Below are 20,186 nucleotides of genomic sequence, written 5' to 3' on the forward strand. Positions count from 1 at the left end.
AACATTCCTGTACAACCAGTGTCGCATTCGTGCGATAATTTCGGGCCCGCAGTTTAAGTGCCAGAAATGCCTCACCGGGCAAGATGGTGTGCGCTTTCTCAGATTGCCTATAATGCAAGACAATTATTTGATTATACCAATTGGGAAATACTCTTTCAAACTAATTTTCTTTCAAATTCCAAATTCAATTCTATTCCATTTCTATTCTTTCATTTCACACCAAGACAAATGAATCCAGGAGAATGCCCTAACGTGTGACGATGGCGTACGCCGTTTTTTTTTTCTACAGCGAGGCTTCCTATGCTATCGCTTAAAGCAACACAGTGTTCCGATGTTTCCGCGTCGACGATGCCTCACATTGCCGTGACACATTAGATGGCCGAACTTATCTTTCCAGGCAGCAGCGGATGTTAAATCATTGCCTATGGCTGCTTGCGCCTTTGTCGTAATGTATGCTTTCGGCGTGCGCGTACGGATAACGGTTTCCGTAACCCACTCGTCCCAAGGGCATTGATAAATGCCCGGTGCTTGTTCCGGCCCGGCTTCAGTGCGGGGCGCGTATCACCTTCCACTCGGATGCGATAGCCTCGCCCTTCATGCGTGCCTTCTATCGCCACTTTTTTTTTCTCCCAGCTTCCCCTTGTAGCGGCACATGGCTATGCGTTAACGGAGCCGCGCTTCTTATGTGTCATACGTGTGCAGAAAAAATTAACGCAAACCTGTTCTCTCATTAAGCTATAAATGCCCTAACTTAATTCGATGCGCTTTTAAGAACAGAAGCCGACCGTCAAGCCACGACAGTTCTGAAGAAATTCTGTTTTCTGGTGTTTATCGAACGAAAGCCGGATAGTACACTAGCACTTTTCAAAGTAAACAGCTTACCACGTTCAGCACGCGTAAATGCGTGCTCGGAAATAAATTAAGCTTTATTTTTGTTGAGGTTAAAAGGGTGCACACAATTTCATGGCTTAGCTTTCAAGAGAGGCACGGCGTCAAAATATATGTGCGCTTAATCATGATGTTTAAGTGTTTTTTATACGTATAAAATTTATTAGAATATAAGTTATCAAAGCCGAGCCTATTAAAACACACCCTGAAGTGGGTCCTTAGGAACTTCGAAGTGAGCCTACATTCCATTAATAAATCATTAGAAAGGAGAATGAATAACACAAGCAAGCTCGAAGGTGGATGAGCCTGCATCCACGCTTAGCAGAGAGACAGTCAATTACAGATTGGCTTCCTCGCATGAAGTGATGGCAATGGTCAAATTATTACACCGGGAGCACCAACAGACACATAACAAGGCACGATCCACTCGCTGCCTTTTGCGATACCCAATTAAGAAACATCCAGTAGTAAAATATGCACAAAAACATACGTGCTGATATCTGCACACCACTTTTTAAGAACCCTTCAAAGGAAGAGGCACTGCTGGCCTCTTTTCTCAATGCAACAGAGTGCCAGGCACGCCACCTGCATTTCCATCCGCTTTATGCACTAAGCTCAAAAGGGGTCATGACATGGCCTACCAACAAATCGTGGTTCTACGTTGCAGGTGCTAGCTAAAATGTTGTTATGCGCATTTTAAAAGAAGCAGGGCTCTACGCGAGCATTTGAGCTAGAAATTGCAATTAGAAGTTATCGGCTCTAAGCTCCTCCCCCTGGCAGCGACGGCCATATTGAAGCAGCCTGAGTGACGTCATAAACCGAGAGCGCCTTCGTCTGCTGCAAAACTGCCGCGCGCATGGTTGGTGCGGAGACCTGACATGGCACATTGTGGCGCAGCCGCAGAGATTGGACCGAAGCTAGACGAAAAAGAAAAGAACACGTTCCTTTGTTTCATTTGTCCCCCTCTAGGGACTTCCCCCCTTCACCCCTACGGCGACTACGCGCCATGCGCAGTTCAGTCGTTCAGTCCTCAGTCGCCAGCAAGCACGTGACAATCAGTTTATGTCGTAATTGAACGCGAGCGCGCTAGTGTTGCCTGACACGCGCACAGTTCAGAACTTTTAAAGATTCAATTATAAATTACTCGCTACACCAAATGAGGTCAACTTTTGCCCATTTGTTCCGAGATGCACAGCAGACAAAATGCAACAAACAGCTCGAGTCTAGAAAATGGGGTCATGACCCCACGAATGGTCTGAGTCCAATTCACTGATCATAAACACTGGAAAAAGCAAAGCTGTACTTTTTAGACCTCGTAATAAGGATCCTGCTGTCTCACAAGTTCATTTAAAAATTGGTTCCTCAGTCATTCAAATAGCTCCTACGGTCAAAAGCCTAGGAGTGCTTTTTAATGAAAATTTATCATGGGATGAACACGTTGAAAAAGTCAGGGACAAGTTGTCCAAGGCTGCTGGTATGGAGTCCCGCCTGCGATACCTCTTTCCAAAGCATATTAAGCTGATGCTGTACAACGCACTGTTTTCCTCTGTTGCTAACTATTGTATCTTGGTCTGGGGAACAACATCATTTACGAATATCAAACGGTTGCATTTACTTCAAAAGAAAATTGTTCGAAATATTGTTAACGCTTAACGTTTTGAACATACGGAACCGATCTTTGCATCGTTTCGCATCACCCCCCTTCCACAAGTCTTTGAATCTATACTACTGAGGCGGTATACAACAAGTATTAGAAAAAATAATCTATTTATGGTGCACCTGTAGAACTTAAAATGTAAAGAACTGATGTATGCCACCCGTACTGGTTTCACATGGTTTGTGCCAAAAACTCGTACGAATTATGGTCGCCAAATGCTTTCACACACTCTTCCGTCCTCATTAAATAAGGCATCTAAATTTGTGTGCACTTAGGTACCGTGAGAGTTGTGCTTATTACTAACTGAGAGTTGTACTTATTATTTGTATTTTCTTTCATGTATGCTTACTTGCCGTTTTATTTTATTTTCATATTCATGTAATGATCCTGTTAATAACATATATGACACCCTGTATACCATCCTGATGCTGCTGTCAAGTCATTGTAGGGTGCGTCGACCCCTGTCAAGCCTTCTCTCTGGCTTTTTGTCGACGCACCCAACATCCTCAAGATGTTGAATAAATTGAATTGAATTGAATTGAAATATTGCACAAAATAATAAAGGAATCCTTACGAGTGCCCCTTTTTCTGGCGTCTATGACCTGCCTGAACAACGCAGCCTATCACCTCCAGCTCTTGGCTTTCATCTTTGAATACTTCAAATCTTAGGGGGTTTTCTGTTGGCAAAGAAATGACGGTATCATGCCACATCCAGGAATGTAGTCGAGGGCCACAGGAACTTTCTTCATAGATTCCAATCGGCCTCACAATCCTTGCTTAAATTAAACTGTTTTTGTTAAATATATAGTTTTTAAATGTTTAAAGAGACGGTGGTAATGTCAAAGGTGCAGTGTGCTGACTTTTACCGACCATTTTGTTTTCATGCGGCAGTCGAAAAACCTTTGCCAAAGTAAACGTACAGCCGGCCGTAGAGCTGACGAACACGACAGAAAAATTTGGGGAAATGCCGCTTTCCCATGGTAGTTTTCACCTTAATCGCTGCGGTGGCTGATTGGACAATGACGACCCATCGCCTAGGCAATTTTGATCGCCATATAAACTGAGAACCATGGGCTTCTTTGAAGCTATGCTTTAGAGCACTAGAGCTTTAAATACTACATATATATATATATATATATATATATATATATATATATATATATATATATATATATATATATATATATATATATATATATATATAGGAAGACTGCCGATCGGGTTCAAACCCAGGAGCTCGGCTACTGATCCGGAGTTGCCGCGTTCGAACCCGACCGCGGCGGCTGCGTTTTTATGGAGGCAAAACGCTAAGGCGCCCGTGTGCTGTGCGATGTCAGTGCACGTTAAAGATCCCTTAGGTGGTCGAAATTATCCGGAACCCTCCACTACGGCGCCTCTTTCTTCCTCTTCTTTCACTCCCTCCTCTATTCCTTCCCTTACGGTGCGGTTCAGGTGTCCAACGATATATAAGACATATACTTCGCCATTTTCCTTACCACAAAAACTAAGTATTATTATTATTATTATATCTATCGCATATATTACCAACCGTTTTCTGCTGGTAGAAGCGCGGCCGCTGGCAGCACCACTCTTCGTTGAGTGGCACCCTTCTTTTTAAAAAAAACGCGCCTTGTAATATGATTAAAACTCGGGGATAAGCTGTCTACGAAACCGTGACTAGTTACGAGAGAAACAGAACTGAGGCGCCTGAGGTGTGTTCCAGTGAAACTAAGCTCTTATTCTACTCCGTCGCACTTATAAATATAGTATATCGAGTCCTGATAATATGTAATAAATCGACTCCAGACCGAATAGCATTGCCAGGCAGAAAGAGAAAGCTTGAAAGCAGCACTGCCCCACATCGGCTGTGTCTTGATTTCGCCAATTTAAAATTTGAATTGCTGCGAAAACCGCGAGTTTCACATTTTGTTGTTACCATAAAGAAAAATTTACGATAATATGAAAATAAATTACTCGCTTCCTACAGTAGACTGTCTCTTTAAAGTGGACACGGTCTAATTCTTCTCTGTCGTGTCTTCCAGATTGCGTCTTCGTCTTCAACTGAATAAAAAAGAAGAGCAGACTCAAGGAGGCTGTCTACGTTCACAATACCGTTGGAATCACGCCTCGAGCCCGGAATTATGTCGCAACTTTTGCGTAAAAGCTTCAAGTCCCACCGTAGGGCACACAGCACACCGCCGGTATCTCTGGTGACAGCCACGGACAAGAACCCCAGGAACACCTTGCCTACGGTGAAGGCGACTCTCACTGAAGTTCCCGAGCACGAGGAACTGCGCAGCGGCGGAACAAGACATGGTTCGCTCGACTTCAACGCCCCGATGTCTGTGGTGCCCAGGTCGGTTGATGAGGCGAAGATTGGCCTGGCCAAATACAGCACCCAGACTTCCGCCCGAGTGAGCCTCCCGAAGAACCGCGACTGGCTTCGGTGAGTTACAAACCATGCTAAACGAGCAAGTCATATCTCCTATCAGATAATGTTATCGAAAGTGTGCCACTTCACTACTTAGTGCCATGGAAATGTGGAATTGTTTTACGATAAGCCCTCTAGGAGTTATATCAGAGGTGCCTATGGTAGCTTATCGAGAGACCATCACAGCGGCACTAAAAGAAAGCAATTATGTATTTAGTATTTTCCACTGCGCTTTAACCATGAGCTGCGCTGCCGGAAAAAGTACCACCCTACTAAGTCTAAAAAATGTTTGTACTAATAGCAACTCTTGTGATCAGGCGCAAAGCCAGTCAAAAAAGACGAGCGCTGGTACAGCTCACAGGATATGCGCAACAAACCCAATCCCATCACCGCACAGGGACATCAAACAGATAAGCAACACAAGTATCGCTCGCTCGCCAAAAAAAAGTTCTTTTTGGAGCAGGCGAACCGAAGTTGTGCTAATGCAATCTTCACTATGCAACTTGATGCTTAAGTTGCCAAACAGTTGGTAGCAGCCACACTCGCGAAAATGGCGAGGCAAGTCTTGTCCGTCAGCAGAACCCATTGTGGCGTTCGCGCAGCCGGTGATTGATACATTGGCCTGTCTGGCCTATGTAGCCCTCTTCGCGTGTGGTGGAAAACATACACTAGGCTTGTGTAAAATTTTGTGAAAACATTTTCATGCTTCGCCGTACAACTGGGAATTCTCGATTTGCCTCGTGGTATGGGCGAGCACAAACCCGAGAGCTTGCAGAGAGCAGAGAATATAACGTTAATGCCCTGCTTACCTGCAATTTTCTTAATTTCTTGGGCTAGCTTGTGCAGAAAAAGCATAACTTCAATTCTTTTTTGTTCAGCGAGAACATCAACCAGCCCTGGCATTCTCTTTTTGTTTTCTTAATCCTCTGAAGTAGGCATTCAGCTAACGCTTTTAAAAGGCTCATCCGCTGCCTCCAAACGTAGGACTTGTTTCTCAAAGCTGCTCTTCATAGCATGGTGACAGCATTTTTCCAGAGCACTGTGGAAACTAAAGATAGCACTTCCATTTTTCACCATCCTAAAATGTGCGGACGCAAAAGGCAATAAATAATTCCTTCTTGCTTCTGCCAAAGGAGGAAAGGTTGAATATTAAACGAGACTCTGTTACGTACTTGAGAGGCGCTTCGGTGCCTAAGGATGTTGATAACGTGCTTCAGAATAGCGCTAAGTACAGCTTGAGACCAAGTTTTAAGAGCCATGAGATCTCGCCACGTTCGCATAGTGGGTGACGAATCTCACAAGGATTAAAAACATCGCTCTTTTTTGAGAGAGTTGACATCCATTTGATGACGCATGACTAGCAGTTAGGGCACAGCAACTGCGTATACTCTATCTTTTCGCCCACCACTTTGTCCAAAATGACTTTACCCTTCTCGAAGCGGACACCAAAGGTGGTTTTGTGGTTCTTCCGAAAAATAATTTCGAGGAGAATACAGGAGACGCCATAGCGAAGAATTTCGCACTTACCTAATGCAAGCAGTGAAGCGCTTGAGAGATAACCTTTTATAAGCTTCTCCAAGGGGCAAGAATGCAAGGAGAGCCGCCTACAGGTGTTCATTTCTGCAAAAACCCACAAAGCGGGTTGCCCGTTGCGAGCCATTGTAACGGAAGCAGGTTCTTGGCAGACACTACTATGTTCATTTTTTAAGCGACGCGAAACGTCCCTCACAGTGCGGGATCCGTACAGCGTGGCTAGCTCGGCAGAGGCGATGGAAGAGCTCGGAAAAGGTATTGCGAGGCCACTACGGCTTCTTCGGCCGACATTGAAGATCTGTTCTGCAGCATTCCTCACGACGAACTTTTTGTAGTATTGCGGGTAGTTATTGATTAAAACCGATTCCATGGGGCTTCACATCGCATGTGGAATGCCAATTTAGGCTGTTTTTAGAAATTCCGTTCTGTTACCTGTCTTCCACCATCGTTGATTTTAAGGGCCATTTGTACCTACAGAAAAAAGGAATACGTATTGGCGATAGCGTCGCTCCTGTGTGGTGTACAATTTTTTCTTACCGAATTTTGACCATTCACTTAAAGGCGTTTTTCTAGACAAACGTTTGTGCATAGCATTTAGGTATGCTGACGATTTCTTGATGCTTTTAGAGCTTTCTCCTAATGACTCCTTCTTGGCTGTAGTTGCAAAAGATATAATAAATGCTTTTAAAGCTTTTTTTTTCTCTCCTAACTTCACACATGAACATTCTAGCCACCGTTCCATAAGTTTCTTAGACGTTCAAGTTTTTATGACGATGGCCATTTATGCTGGATGTTTTCACCTGGGAGCAACTCTGCATTGTTGCCTTTTGCGTCCGCACATTCCAAGATTGCGAACAGAGGAATTCCTATGAATACCTCCCACAATGTTCTGGAAAAGAGCTCCCACCAGGGTATGAAGAGCAGCTTTGAGAAACAATCCTTACGTTTGGATGCAGCGGAGTTTCCAAGTGTCCTCCTAAAAGCGGCTGCTGAATACCTACTTCACAGGATTAAGAAAAAAGTATGTGAGGCTGGTCGATGTTGTTGCCGCTGAACAAAAGAAGATTTGAAGTTATGCCTTATGTGCACCAGCTAGCCCACAATATTAGGATAGTTACAGTTAAGCAGGGCGTTAATGTTACATTCTCTTCTGCCTGCAAGCTTTCGGGCCTGAGCTCGCGTATATCACGAGGGAAATCAAGAATTCCAAGTTCTACGACGAAGCATGAAAATGTTTTCACGAAATGTTCCACTGGCCTAGCGTATAACCTCCCCTCACATGAGAAAGGTTTACATCTGCCAAACAGCCCTGTGTATCACCTACCGGCTGCGCGAACACCAGAACTCATTGGGTTCTGCAGACGGACAAAACTTGCCTCAAAATTGTCGCGAGTGTGGCTGCTGCTGCTACCCGCTGTTTGGCAACGCAAGAATTCGTGGCAGAATCGGAGGGAAAGAAGAACAGAAATTTGTAGAAGCCTGCTGCATCAGATTGGATCAGCACAACTTCTGCACACCTGCTTGAAAAAGAATCTTTTTTTTTTTGGCGCGCGGGCAATACTTTTACTGCTTATCAGTTTGATGCCACTGTCCGGTAATGAATTTGGTTTTGCTGCATATGCCCTGTGTGCCGTACTGGGAAAGTGCATTTCTCAATAAAGCACAGTTCCCAGTGCAGTCGTGGTTTTGTGCATTCCTCCTTCTCGTCGATCCCTGGTCTTTTTTTTTACCGGTTCTTCGCTTAACTACCTACCAACTCTCCCAAATCTCAACTATTCTGCAAAAGTGTTCAGAGTAAAATGGCGTTTGTTTAAGAATAGTATATTATTTTCCTCAGAATATAGGAATGCTCTTTGGTGTTTTCTATTTAATCCTTGAAACCTTATTGATTAAAAATAATAAATAATTTGTACTATTGACTACAAGAAAATTATTTCTACCTCTAAAGAACTTTTCTGCTGTTGCCGACATCGCCAGTCGTGTTTTCGTCCAAGTGGGTTTGAGCGAAACGTTTTGGGTGTTGTAAAACAATAAGATGTTTATGAGCTTAAGTAGGCTGTAATGCGTAGCCTCCAGCGTCGGCGACAGGGCGTTATCTTCCTGCCGCATGTAACACCACTCCAACCCTTGATAAGTATATCGTATCTGTTTGCCGCCACTCACACTCCACTTGAAGTGGCCGCGACGACGTCAGGCAATGTCGGTTGGGCGTCGTCGATTGTGCCATAAAAAGTCAGTTTGACGATTTCCTTCATGGCGAGAAGCCTTCATGTCACAAAAACCAGACCTATTGTACAAAAATTCGCTAAGTGCGGATGTGTATGCTTCACGGTTTACTCAGAAACGTCGCCTGTAGCCAGCCGAATGCATTTAGTTTTATTATATTCAGACTCCGGCTATTCACGAAAAACTGCTGAGCTCAGGAAATTTCAGCGTTCAGAAGCCTTTAAGTTCCACCGTGTCCTTGCCTTGCGACAAATGTTTAGGAATGTCGGCAACGAATTTACCTAAGCAAGGGAGAAGGATGAGCATGTTGGTATGGCATCTTGAAGCAGAATTCTTGCCAGCAAAAAATTGGTTGCGTTTTAGCGTAGTTGAACCGCATAGACGTGCAAAACACGTGTTTAGACTGGTTGGCTCATGGTTTTGCTTAGATGGGCCGTGGGTACGTCTAACGACTCTAATAGGTTAAACTCTAATCGAGGTTAAGCTGATCTAATCTGTTCGCCGTGCATATGAAAGTTCGTGACGACGGCGTGCAATGCATAGCGCAGGGGTGTGTTGAGATCATACAATGCTTGCCGCATGTAGTTTGGAATGCAGGTAGTCACCGCCCAGTTACAGCCAATCCCCTTTTGGATATGTGCCATTTTATGAGGCCAACAACAGCACTTTATCGGCAGGCGTGTTCGGCTGTGGCGATAGGCTTATGGTGTTGGTTTTTTGCCTCCCACTTTCTATTCCGGGCATACTGTATTAATTCCAAAACGTACAGATACAAATTGGTTGAGAGCAGTTGAATGATATCGTCCGATGTCTCTTTTTAATGTAAATTAGAAACTTGCAAAAGTCATTTCTAATCGTCTGCAGCTAGTTGTCGCCGACTTATTAGGCTCGCATCAGGTCTGCGGTATCAGAGACCGCAGCATCCAAACACGTATTCATATTTCACGGTTGGTATTGGAAACAGTATGAGATGAGAAAGGCCACGTAGCTCTTATTCAGATTGACCTTGCAAAGACATTGATAAAGTTCGTCACGATTTCTTGTTAGTGGTCTTAGTGCTCATTGGCCTTTTCTACTCGCACCAACTGGACTTAGAATTACTTAGGATTTAGGAATTATTTACAGCAGCCAAACATCATTTGGCGTGGGGTCGCCGCACTAAATACTTTCTCGCCAAACTTCGTGGAAAGAGGCGGACACCGAAGAATAAAACATGCGAAAAGCGCAGATATTCAACGAAAAATGTTAACTCACACAGGGTAATATAATGAGGGAGTATTTATTTATTAGCATCCACCCAAGCTCAGCCATAAGGCTACAAATGCAAGCTCTACAGCTTCAACAGAAGCATAAAAATCCACCCTGGCCCAGGGTTCGAACCCCGTGACCAACCCAACGCATCATCGGGAACTCGTCCTACCAAGTAAGCTAACTGGCACGCCTAGCTGATGGTTGGGAGAGAGCGAACTGATCAAGAATTCCAAGTGCGAACGTTGTTGAGCGAATGTTTGAGGAATCCTCTGAGGTGGAGTGTATTTGTAATAAGGCAGTAATTAATCATTAGCGTCCCCCCAGGCGCAGCTTTACTGCTACAAAGGAAAGTTTTATAGCTTCCACAGTAACTTCGTATTCACAGAGAAATTTTATTACAAGCCTGCTCCACTTTGAGGGACTCTTCTAATCATTGGACAAAAATAGAGCATTATACAGGGTAATTATAAAAAGAATGTTTGTGGCTTATAAAAAAAGTAACAGTGATGGTAACGTGGATGTTACCATCACTGCGTGTGTGCTGCGCTTGGTGGGCGCAAGCTGACAACACAGCGGTCAGGATTTATGGATGGGGCAATTTATGAGATTTTCAGAACACCTTTAAGCCTTTATATGCACCAATCAATCAACCACTGCTTTTCCTCAGCCTTCGTGCTGTTGAGGTGTACACTGAGTGCCTAGTTTCGGAATGAGGTGCAAAAAGCACGGCAATAGTTCTTGCATATCTCGAGACTTGTTGCAATTCGGCGTGTTTTGTGAATTCGATTAGTCTCTAATGAATACAGCCTTCATGTTTGCGATTTGCAGCACGCATCATAAAGTGCATGAAAAGTATATTGCTAAAATTTCCAGCTCATTAGTCGCATAACTGTGATTGCTGTCTCGACATTTGTGTCCGTCGAGCCCAATTCACACTAAATGAAGGCGGTATCCATTTGATCATCAGCGATAGGCTGTGGCTTGACCGAACGCTTGCCCACTTAGCATACTGACTCCAATTTCCTGCTACTCTATTTTCTCGTTCATTTTTTGTCCCCTCACCCCTTTTCCCCTGTGCAGAGTAGCAAACCGGTTGTTCTTCCGGTTAACCTCCTTGCCTTTCCTCTTCGTCCTCCTTCGCCTTACAAAGATAGATTAAAAGAGTCACTCTTTATACTAATAGGTTAAGCTTGCACATATGTGTAGAAAAGCACGAAGTGACATTGGCCGTCGATGAAATGACCCAAGTCTATGTCGCATCAGGAATCTTAAGCTCTTTATCAACGGGCAAAATTGAAGGAAAAAGGACACACCCTTCTCTTTACAGCGACAACCTGGCACTCTTGCCACACGTGAATAACCGGAGGACGTCATACCAGCCATGCGCGCTTCCAGCCGAATGTTCGACCATAGAACTGTACGAGCCTTATTTAGAGGCCCAGTGCCTTCTGGGCCCGAAGCTGAAAGTCCGAGCCTGGCCCAGGCCTGCGAAATTATCGCTTTAAAGAGCACGGTCCCGGTCCCGGCCCACCAATTCGGCGGCCAGGGCCTAGCTGCAGCACGGGAAGTTAATTGCTGAATGCATGTACGTAGAAGCATATCCGGCAAGAGAAACACGCACGGCAATGGCGCTCTAATCAGATAAACACTTGAACAATCTATAAAAAGAAAAAAAACGACAGATGAGAAGGGTGGGCTCGTTAATTTTCTTGAACAATGATCTAAAGCGCATATCCCAACGAGGCAATTCCATGATTGGACTATTAGTAGCCCGCGACAGTATTGCGACAACTCCCCCCTCCTGACATCGGTGAGCACTGTGCGGGAGATCACAGTTATGGCTTCTCCCTCTACATTAGACATTGTCGTTGTATTGCGTTTTGTGGTGCATAATCGGGTTAGCTTATGTGCCCCGAATATAGAGTAAAAACGTGCGCGTGAACTTGGGTTGCTGCACGGCGGCAGGCTTACGTGGCATGTTAACCTCCAAACGCACTGTGGATTCAAGATGTATATTGCGCATCAAAGGCTGTTTGAGCGAAGCTGTTTTTGCCGCACGTTACACGCTGGTTGGTTTAAACACAGAAATCGTGTTCTACCTGTGCCGACCGGTTAAACATGAAACAGGACAAAAGATGTGTAAGGTGGTTAAGAAGATGCGCTGCAGGCCATCTAGGCATTATATTGGCCACGTGCAGTTAGCTAGACTAGGCAATGGAAAAGTTCAGTGTGTGAGAATATTTATGAATCCAAGGGAAAAGGGAAGAGAGCGGAAATTACTCAACACAAAGAAGGCGAGCAAAGTTCCTGTTTTTCATGAAATGAACGCAAGCAGTTTGGTCAAACTGTCGTAGACGAAACTAAAACGTTGTTTATAAAACGGCATTCGATGAAACCTTCCTGACTATGGTTTTATGGCAAGGCCGGCGAGAACTAAATTCGTCCACATTGTTTAATACCCTGCCGCCTAAAGCCATTTCTCCACAACCCTGAAAGCACAACAGGTGGCTTGATTTTGCGCTTAAGACCTAATGAGAGTGGTCTTTCGGCCCTACTGTTCCCGTGTAACTTCTTCCAATTGATTCTTCAGCGTGGCCGAACGTGCGTATTAATGGTGACTTGGACATTGCATTCTGAATGACACTGCATCAACTAGGTTTACAAGTGACGTAGTCATGCCTTCCCTCAATGAAGCTTCAAAGATTAACTCGGTTGTGATTTCATTGCCATCATTCTTTCATTGCACCAAACGCCCCTAGTGGCACCCAAAATTAATGCAAAAAGAAGTTCGCAATTTTTCTTACGTGAAAACAGCGAGAGAAATTTAAAAATTAAAAATAAACATTCACTACTCTTGCATCATGAGTGCTGTTTTTCACTAAAACAGTCGAAGAGTACACCATCCCACAATAAGGAATCACAAGCTGGACACAAGTCCGTCTCTGCACGGGCCCGAGGTGGCCTGCAGCTTCAGGAGCGGGAAAGGCCGAGACCCGGCGCAACAGTGCATTTACAGATCGGCCCAGCCCGCGGGCTGGGTCGGGCCGAGACTTTCAGGCTAGAGGCAGTGCAGGCCTCTAATACTCCTGCCCGCAGGAAAATGGCGGCTGCTAGACAACCGCTCACGCGCTTGTTAAGATGCTGCTTCTGTGTTTAACGACAAACTTGAGCAGACTCGAAACCCTCACACCCTTGATCTCACCGTGAGCAAATAGGTGCACACAGCTGCCCTTATGACCCAGTCACAGATAGGGCGGGAAGAAAAACTAACCACGCATCATAGCACGTCGCTATCACGAGATCCGGTTAGTTTCTTACTCCTTTCGACTAGAGTAGCTGCGATTTTTTCGATCACCCTTTCAGTGTACCGTGACATGTTTCTGATTCTACGAAGTCCTCTGCAGCTGCGGATTTGACGCTAGGGTCCTGCTGGACAGGTTTCAGGTCTACTGCGAAAATGTTTTAGCCTCCTGTTTTTCTCATTTCTGTATATGACCTTCGTTACTGTTTGTCGGGAATAATACATGTTTCGCTTTTTCCACTTGTTTTTCTCAAAACTTCATTGACAAAATCAAGCATCAATATAAAAAATGATTTTTGAAATGGCGTTAAACACCCCATGCCTCCAGTTATGGGGGCTTAACTTTAGCAGAAAATAGAGGATATAGGCACGCAGGGCACAATGAACACTGTTTGAATTAAGATTTATCTAGGTCAAAGCTGGAGTGTACATACATGCTTCGAAGCTGTAGCTGGCGCTATCGCCTATTTTGGCTGCTGATGGTGTATACTGAATGTTTTTTTTCTTTTTTAGGCTACATGTAAGAAAACAATGAGCGGATATCATATATTACTGTGTAACGGCATATGGTCGTATGTTGCCCAGTTTTGCCTCAGTGGTTAGTGTGCTTAGCTGCTGACCCTATAGACACGAGTTGGATCCCGACCGTGGTGGTTGTGTTTCAATGGCGGCGAAATGCTAATTACCGGTGTACTGTGTGATATCAATGCACTTTGAAGTACTACAGGTGATCGAAACTATCTAGAGCCCTCCTCTACGGGGTCCGTCATAGTCTCAGTCACTTTGGGACGGCTAACCCTATAAACAAACTAACCATATGTTCGTATTTTTATAAATTACACTTACCGCTTAGCAACATACCTCAGGATAAAATACGGTTCTTTGTAGTTTAACTTCAATCTTTCAATAGAAAGAGGAATTCCGCGTTTTACTACCGCTTTAGGAGTGTAATTGATAGAGTTGCAGAGAAGGTCGCTCTTCTCTCGCAAGAAGTGATTGAAAGTAAAGAGTTTTGTGCAACTTTAAAGAGAATTCTTGAGTTTTCAGTTTAATTATGTTGGTGTCATGTGCGGTGGCTGGGTGGGATTTTCTTTTCTAATGTCTTAATTCTTGCCTCAGCCTGCAGCAAACAATACGGAACTTGTTCAAGACGAAGAACGTTCCCTTGGAACCGGGTGAAATGGCGGTACTCCATGAGAAAATAAGGTAGGTAAAGCCTTTTACATCCCATCACGCAGTGAAAATAACTGCTGACACATGCTGCGAATCTTTCTTTGGATCAATTTTATAGTAAAAAGAGAGACGAATGCAGGTGAAATGAGAGTCCATGTATATTTTACATTTTGCTTGCTTGGAGTATTTATTGCTAGAAAACAGACCAGCTTGCTGTTTCAGGCTGAGACATGACTCTAAACGCCGTTTCCTGTCGGCCTGAAACATGCAATGAAATAGTGAAAAGGCGCCTGTGTGTTGCTGTAAACGCGAAAAAATACACTGCTTTTTATTACGCACAATACGTGCCACCTGTCCACAAAACGCATGTCCGTGCGGAAACTGCGTGCAATGCCGCAGCGGCGTTTGAAACTTTGTACCATTATACATGCGTAGCTTGAATAAACGGGCCTCGGGTGATTTTTCCCTCCCTACTCAGAAATGAATTTCTGCGGCCAGATTCTTTCTTTAAATGGGGGTTCTGGCATCGCAGAAATTAAGCTGATATAAGATTTATTTTTTTTGTCCTCCATTATCTACGCCAGAACACTGATCAGTTCCAAGGCCGGGCCGTTTCTTTTCGACTCATTCAAGGTGAGGTAATTTTCTCGTTTAAGGCGTAAAATAAAGCGGAGATTTGATTGCTCTTTTGACTGCTGTTTCGTTCATTTTCCACAGCGTGAAATTGAAGTATGCTTCGCTGCTCTGCTGCAAAGACTTCAGGAAGTGCCAAGTAAGAACACCAAAGTACAGTTCCCTGTGCTTATTTTTACAGCGCAGAACGACCTCATATTGGGTATTATTTTTTGTGTGTGGGCTTTCACTTCGATTAGACACTCATCTTGCTTCATTTCGTTTTGCATTCGCTCTGTACTTCCGCCACTATTCATTCTTCGGTATCTGCCACAGTTGTTTTTTAGTGATTTCTTTGCACTGCGCGCGGTTTAAAAGTACTTGAACAAATTAAGTGGATATAATTGCTTACTTTTGGAAAAGCTCATACTTTTTCTTCGTCCTAAACATGAATTCCCATTTTCGTTACTGCCTCCAGTGTACAGCAATGTTTCTTGTGAAATGAGTCTGATAAAAAATATATGCGCGACACGCGTCTGGATAGCAGCCAGTGCTGACTATTTTTAAATCAGTTTACGTAAACTGCTTGCTTCGTAATGACCGCTGTTGATGCTTCTTCATTGCAGTTTATATTTATCCGTTTTGACTGCAGGAGAAAATCTGCTACAGGTGCTTTCTTCCGAATGGGAGAACCTCTTTCGACATATCCTGCCCACCCTTGACATGATCTTGTACGTCGTCAAGGCATGCACCTTCCAACAATTTCTCTTGTATCGAAATGAGTATGAATTCAAGTGGAGCTTGCGCGCTCCACAGACTGTGTGGGCAGCTTTTATAGTGGCTGCCTATTTCGCGAATACCCACCGTAATCCGAAACTATGCGCGCGGGGCTCACTACAATATTCCAGTTTTCTGAGATGGCAAGACCATCAACAACGTTCTCGCGGTAATGATACCGACCGGAGCGAGCATGCAGCAGATATTCAAGGAAAGCTAGATCTAAGTCAAGGTACACTTCCTGAAGTCTGTAATCAATTTTGGCCACCTCTATGTCCAAAATGAAAATTTTACCGAGGATTGACAGTAGCAGCAAAGAAAAAGCGTGTGATCTTGAATTGCAACCTTCTTAGCATTTTTTTGGAACAATCACCAATTTTGTGAACTGCGATAGCCATAAGTGTGAAGCAATTGTGCGTGCAACCATTGAAAACGACGCTTTTTAGGAAACAAATTAATATCCCTGTATGCAACGTTATGACCTGTCCAGATGAACAGCGAAACATATATCTGCGCCTCTGGTCACGAACCGATGGATGATCATAGAATGTGATGCGACAAACCTGCGTCAGCAGGAATCTAGCCGCCTCGCTTGCGGTTAGTATTTTCTATGCATTGCTTTCAATTCAAATTCTCGCACTGCTACATCTTCCCTTCTTTTGCGCTCCGCTTCCATTTCAGTCATTTGCTCCGCTGAGTCCCGGCGGCTTGCTTTACCCGCTGCCGCGGTCGCCTTTGCTACCGCAACACCACATTCCGAGCAAGCAGGACGGCTTACAGGTCTTCGCTAGTCGAAGGAACGGAAACATCTATCTAAAACGCAAATGCTAACAAGAATGAGCGATTGGGCGCAGCGCAATAGACTAGTTGTTGACTGGCGCGAGTGACGTCGATGGCGTGATCCAATGAATCAATACGGTTCGCTCTTCCCTTCACGCCTCCTCGCTCCACTCCTCCGCTGGAACTCACACGAGCGAGTCGTAGTTGAGTTCAGTTCCGCCAGGAACGCTGGGGTGGTGGCTTCGTATGGAGGTCTCACCGTCACGTGTTTGGCGAAGGCCGTCCTTAGTAGAACTCGCTATAGGTTCACACAGCGATAACCCCTCACTTAGGTTTGCTGCTCCGCATGCCGCCTTGCACTTGATTATCATTTTTTTTAATGTGAAAGCCGCCAGCATGTGATTACACTCAAGATTTCACATCAGTATGGCGTGCAATGCTTCAGAATTAACGAAAGTTAATTTCAGAAGCCACTATTTTCATAGACACCAGACTTCCTTCAATTTTGTTGTTACGTAGACTGGACGCCATTTTCACACTGTACAGCACAGACAGCCTTCGGTCCGTAAATCTACGCGCTGGCACATGTCCTTTATTTACACAGGGTTGTAAAAAAAAAAGATAGGGCCGCCTCCTCCACATCCTTTCTTTGAATCGTTCTGGTTCAAATTCAGTTCCAAGACAGCGAAGAAATTATGGATTCGCTTCCGGTTCCGGGCACAAATACGGCTTCGGTTCCCGTTTCGGGTTGAGGTTCGGTTCCGGTTAGACACCATGCTTGTGTGTCTCCACTGTTTCAAGGAAAAGCAATCTGCAGAATAATTGAAGCACCTGTCTTTTTTTGGTTTGGATTCTTTATTTCTCCTCTATGCTTCTCCTCGCTATCCTCTCACTTTCCCTTTCACCTCCGCCGGCTGCAGCACGGGCGCTTACAATATTAGATAGCAGTTGCCGCAGCCGAGAACATTCTTTTCCTTCACTTTTTTTTTAAATAAAGCACTACTGCTACTTCATTTATTGTTTAATGGTGCCAGTGCTACGTTCTCGCATGGCTGATCCGTACTTTTAGATTATTTCTTCTTTTAGCAATGTTTCACTGCATCTTCAGACGCAATTGGTTCTTAACTAGCATAGCGAAAAATGACCTTTCTGGTACCATGTTTCGTTCCATTTTGTTTGTGCTGGTACTATTATGCTCGGCCTTCTTTCTTGCTTCAAAAAACCGGCATGAAGTGCGCACATAAAAGACAGGCTAACACTTTGCGATCGGACGTAAATTTGCACGTGATTTGAACGTATGATTTTAGATTTACATTGCCCAATTTATTACCAGTTAATAGCCGTCATATTAGCATATGGTAAAGCAGTGAAGAATCAAGACTTGCTTGAAGCAGTTCTAAGAAACATACGTTAATTTATTGAGAAGTACTGTTTACTTAAGGAAAATCAATTTTTTTACCATAAAGCAGCAATACACCGGCAGCTAAGAGAAGGCGGTATAGGCATGTAGTTGGCCCTCTTGAATTTATCTTTTTACACGAGCATATTTCGATAACAGGAGCTGCACACGTGACGTAATCTCACCCAGGGAGCCAAAACGGTCACTATTCTTGGAGGAAACAATAGCCGCAAAATAAAAATCTCTTCAACGGCATACAGCGTACGCTAACAAGCAATAAAGAATGTTCGTCAATGTCCTTGAGGCACAATGCATAACGAGGCTTCTCCGAAGAAGTCGTTAATGTGGGGTCGATGCTTGAATGCTAACGAAACTGAAATGAAGGGTGTTCCATAAAGAGCAGAAAACGAAAAGCACCCATTCATTACATTTGAGTTAAAGAGACAACAGGGCGTTTACACTACGTGTGGCTTACAATAAAAAACGATATTGGCCTATTAAATTTTTAATGTAGCGAAGCACAGGTTGCTACAATAAAATCGGTTAATATGACAAGTCTTAAAATTTCGTGCTTGGCTCAGGGTAGGAGCATTTGGAGACTATCAGAAAAGATTAGAACACTTTCAGCGATTGTTCTCATAGTTCTGCCGGTCATTATGCTAAATGAACACTAAGGACAAAGAGAACGTAGCATATATCGATAGAGTACAGCGTCATAATCACAAAGAGACCACTCTCATTGAAAATTGACCCTTAATAAGCAAGAAAAAAGCAAAAACCTAAATTATTGGCTGCTGATTCGGCAAGTGAAATGCGTGCCCCAATATTGATTTTTGTGCGCGGATCCTTTAGACTGCGCTACGCCTCAATTCATTTAAAAACATTAGTAGCCAGTCATTTTTCATAACAATGCCACCAGCTTGAAGCTACAAGAGGGAAGATTTTTAAAAGCAATTTTCTCGGCCATAAATGCGTCTTTTACTATGCCGGACAAAAGTGAAAGTAGCCAGCAAGGGCCAAATAATTAGTGTTTATTGGATTTGTCCTCAGTGATCCTGTAACGATGAATTCAGGATCTAGACGCCGGTGTCAAATATCGATTATCAAAAATGATTGCGTGCTATGAAGCTGCCTGGACATCCCAAAGAGAAGCATTTTTCAATTCGCAGGAATTTGAATGGCGATAAGATTCAAGCGTGAAATTTAAGAAAGGTACTGTTTATATACAAGGGCTCTTCAATGTTTTATTCTGGCGTCACCTAGCCTAAATATTTGCTTTTTTTTAGGTCAGGACATCCAAATATGACCTTTAAGCACGACAGTAGAGTTAGTTCTTGGGCTAGTTGGTATTGTTGATTGAAGCGCTGTGTTCGTCCTTGTTCGTCCTTCTTCTTTTCTGTCTTCTGTCTTCTTTTCCTTGACTAAAAACGTGCCGTTGCGCTGAAGAACTATGAACTTCAATTTAAGCACGAATATTATTAGAAATTACAGCTTAATTCTGCAGAAAACAAACGAAGCAATAAAGCTACTTTTCTGACAGCCATTGACCTTGATGTCGAGTGTGGGGTCTCTACTTTGTTAATAATTTAGAAATTTTAAATTTCTGATTGAGTAAGAAGCTATTGCCTTTTAGGATATGGAGCGATAGTATATTAAATAAAATGGCTAAGTTTTTAAGGGCCAGTATTCACGACCGCGCTCAATGTGCTTGGACGCTGTTTGGTTAATGTAGAGGAAAGTATATGCAGCAAGAAAAGCACAAAGGAAGGTGCTTACAGGCGACACCACTGGCGCAGTAGCATTTAACGGAATTGATTGTGTGTTTGTTAACGTCTGGTGCGATAATCTGACTATGGCGTTTAACTCTTTCGTACTGCATGTGCAACACATATTCTCTCAGGGCAAGGGGTCCATAAGCGTGCGACAGGCGTTCCTGGTGGCCTTTCGAGACATAGTTGTAACGAAACTGGATCTTGAAGGTTTGTGGACCTTTCATAATGTTTTGTACAGTTTGTCATACGCCGGTCAGTTTCATGCCGAAGATAAGTCGAACCAACCTCCTCCACACCCTCATATAGAGAAATATGTCTCATCGTGCAGAAAGGACGCTTTGTACTAAGAAGTTGTATTTTTGTCTTCTGGCTTCAATGCAGCTGTA

General features: G+C 43.8%; 1 protein-coding gene across 3 annotated transcripts in view; it reads left to right on the forward strand.

Annotated features, from left to right (window-relative positions):
* LOC144124833 (proline-rich protein 5-like) overlaps positions 1–20,186 on the forward strand; it is a 33,025-nt gene that overhangs the window by 7,090 nt on the left and 5,749 nt on the right. For 2 of the 3 annotated variants that reach the window (XM_077657734.1, XM_077657733.1), the window contains 6 exons: positions 4,588–4,991; positions 14,407–14,493; positions 15,045–15,093; positions 15,178–15,232; positions 15,725–15,816; positions 19,929–20,007. In XM_077657734.1, the coding sequence (XP_077513860.1) occupies positions 4,687–4,991; positions 14,407–14,493; positions 15,045–15,093; positions 15,178–15,232; positions 15,725–15,816; positions 19,929–20,007 (667 nt within the window). In that variant the 5' untranslated portion in view covers positions 4,588–4,686. The remainder of the gene's footprint in view (positions 1–4,587; positions 4,992–14,406; positions 14,494–15,044; positions 15,094–15,177; positions 15,233–15,724; positions 15,817–19,928; positions 20,008–20,186) is intronic. The other variant, XM_077657735.1, reaches the window with a different exon arrangement.

The sequence above is a fragment of the Amblyomma americanum genome, chromosome 3, assembly GCF_052857255.1.
Source record: "Amblyomma americanum isolate KBUSLIRL-KWMA chromosome 3, ASM5285725v1, whole genome shotgun sequence".
Classification (NCBI taxonomy): Eukaryota; Metazoa; Arthropoda; class Arachnida; order Ixodida; family Ixodidae; genus Amblyomma; species Amblyomma americanum.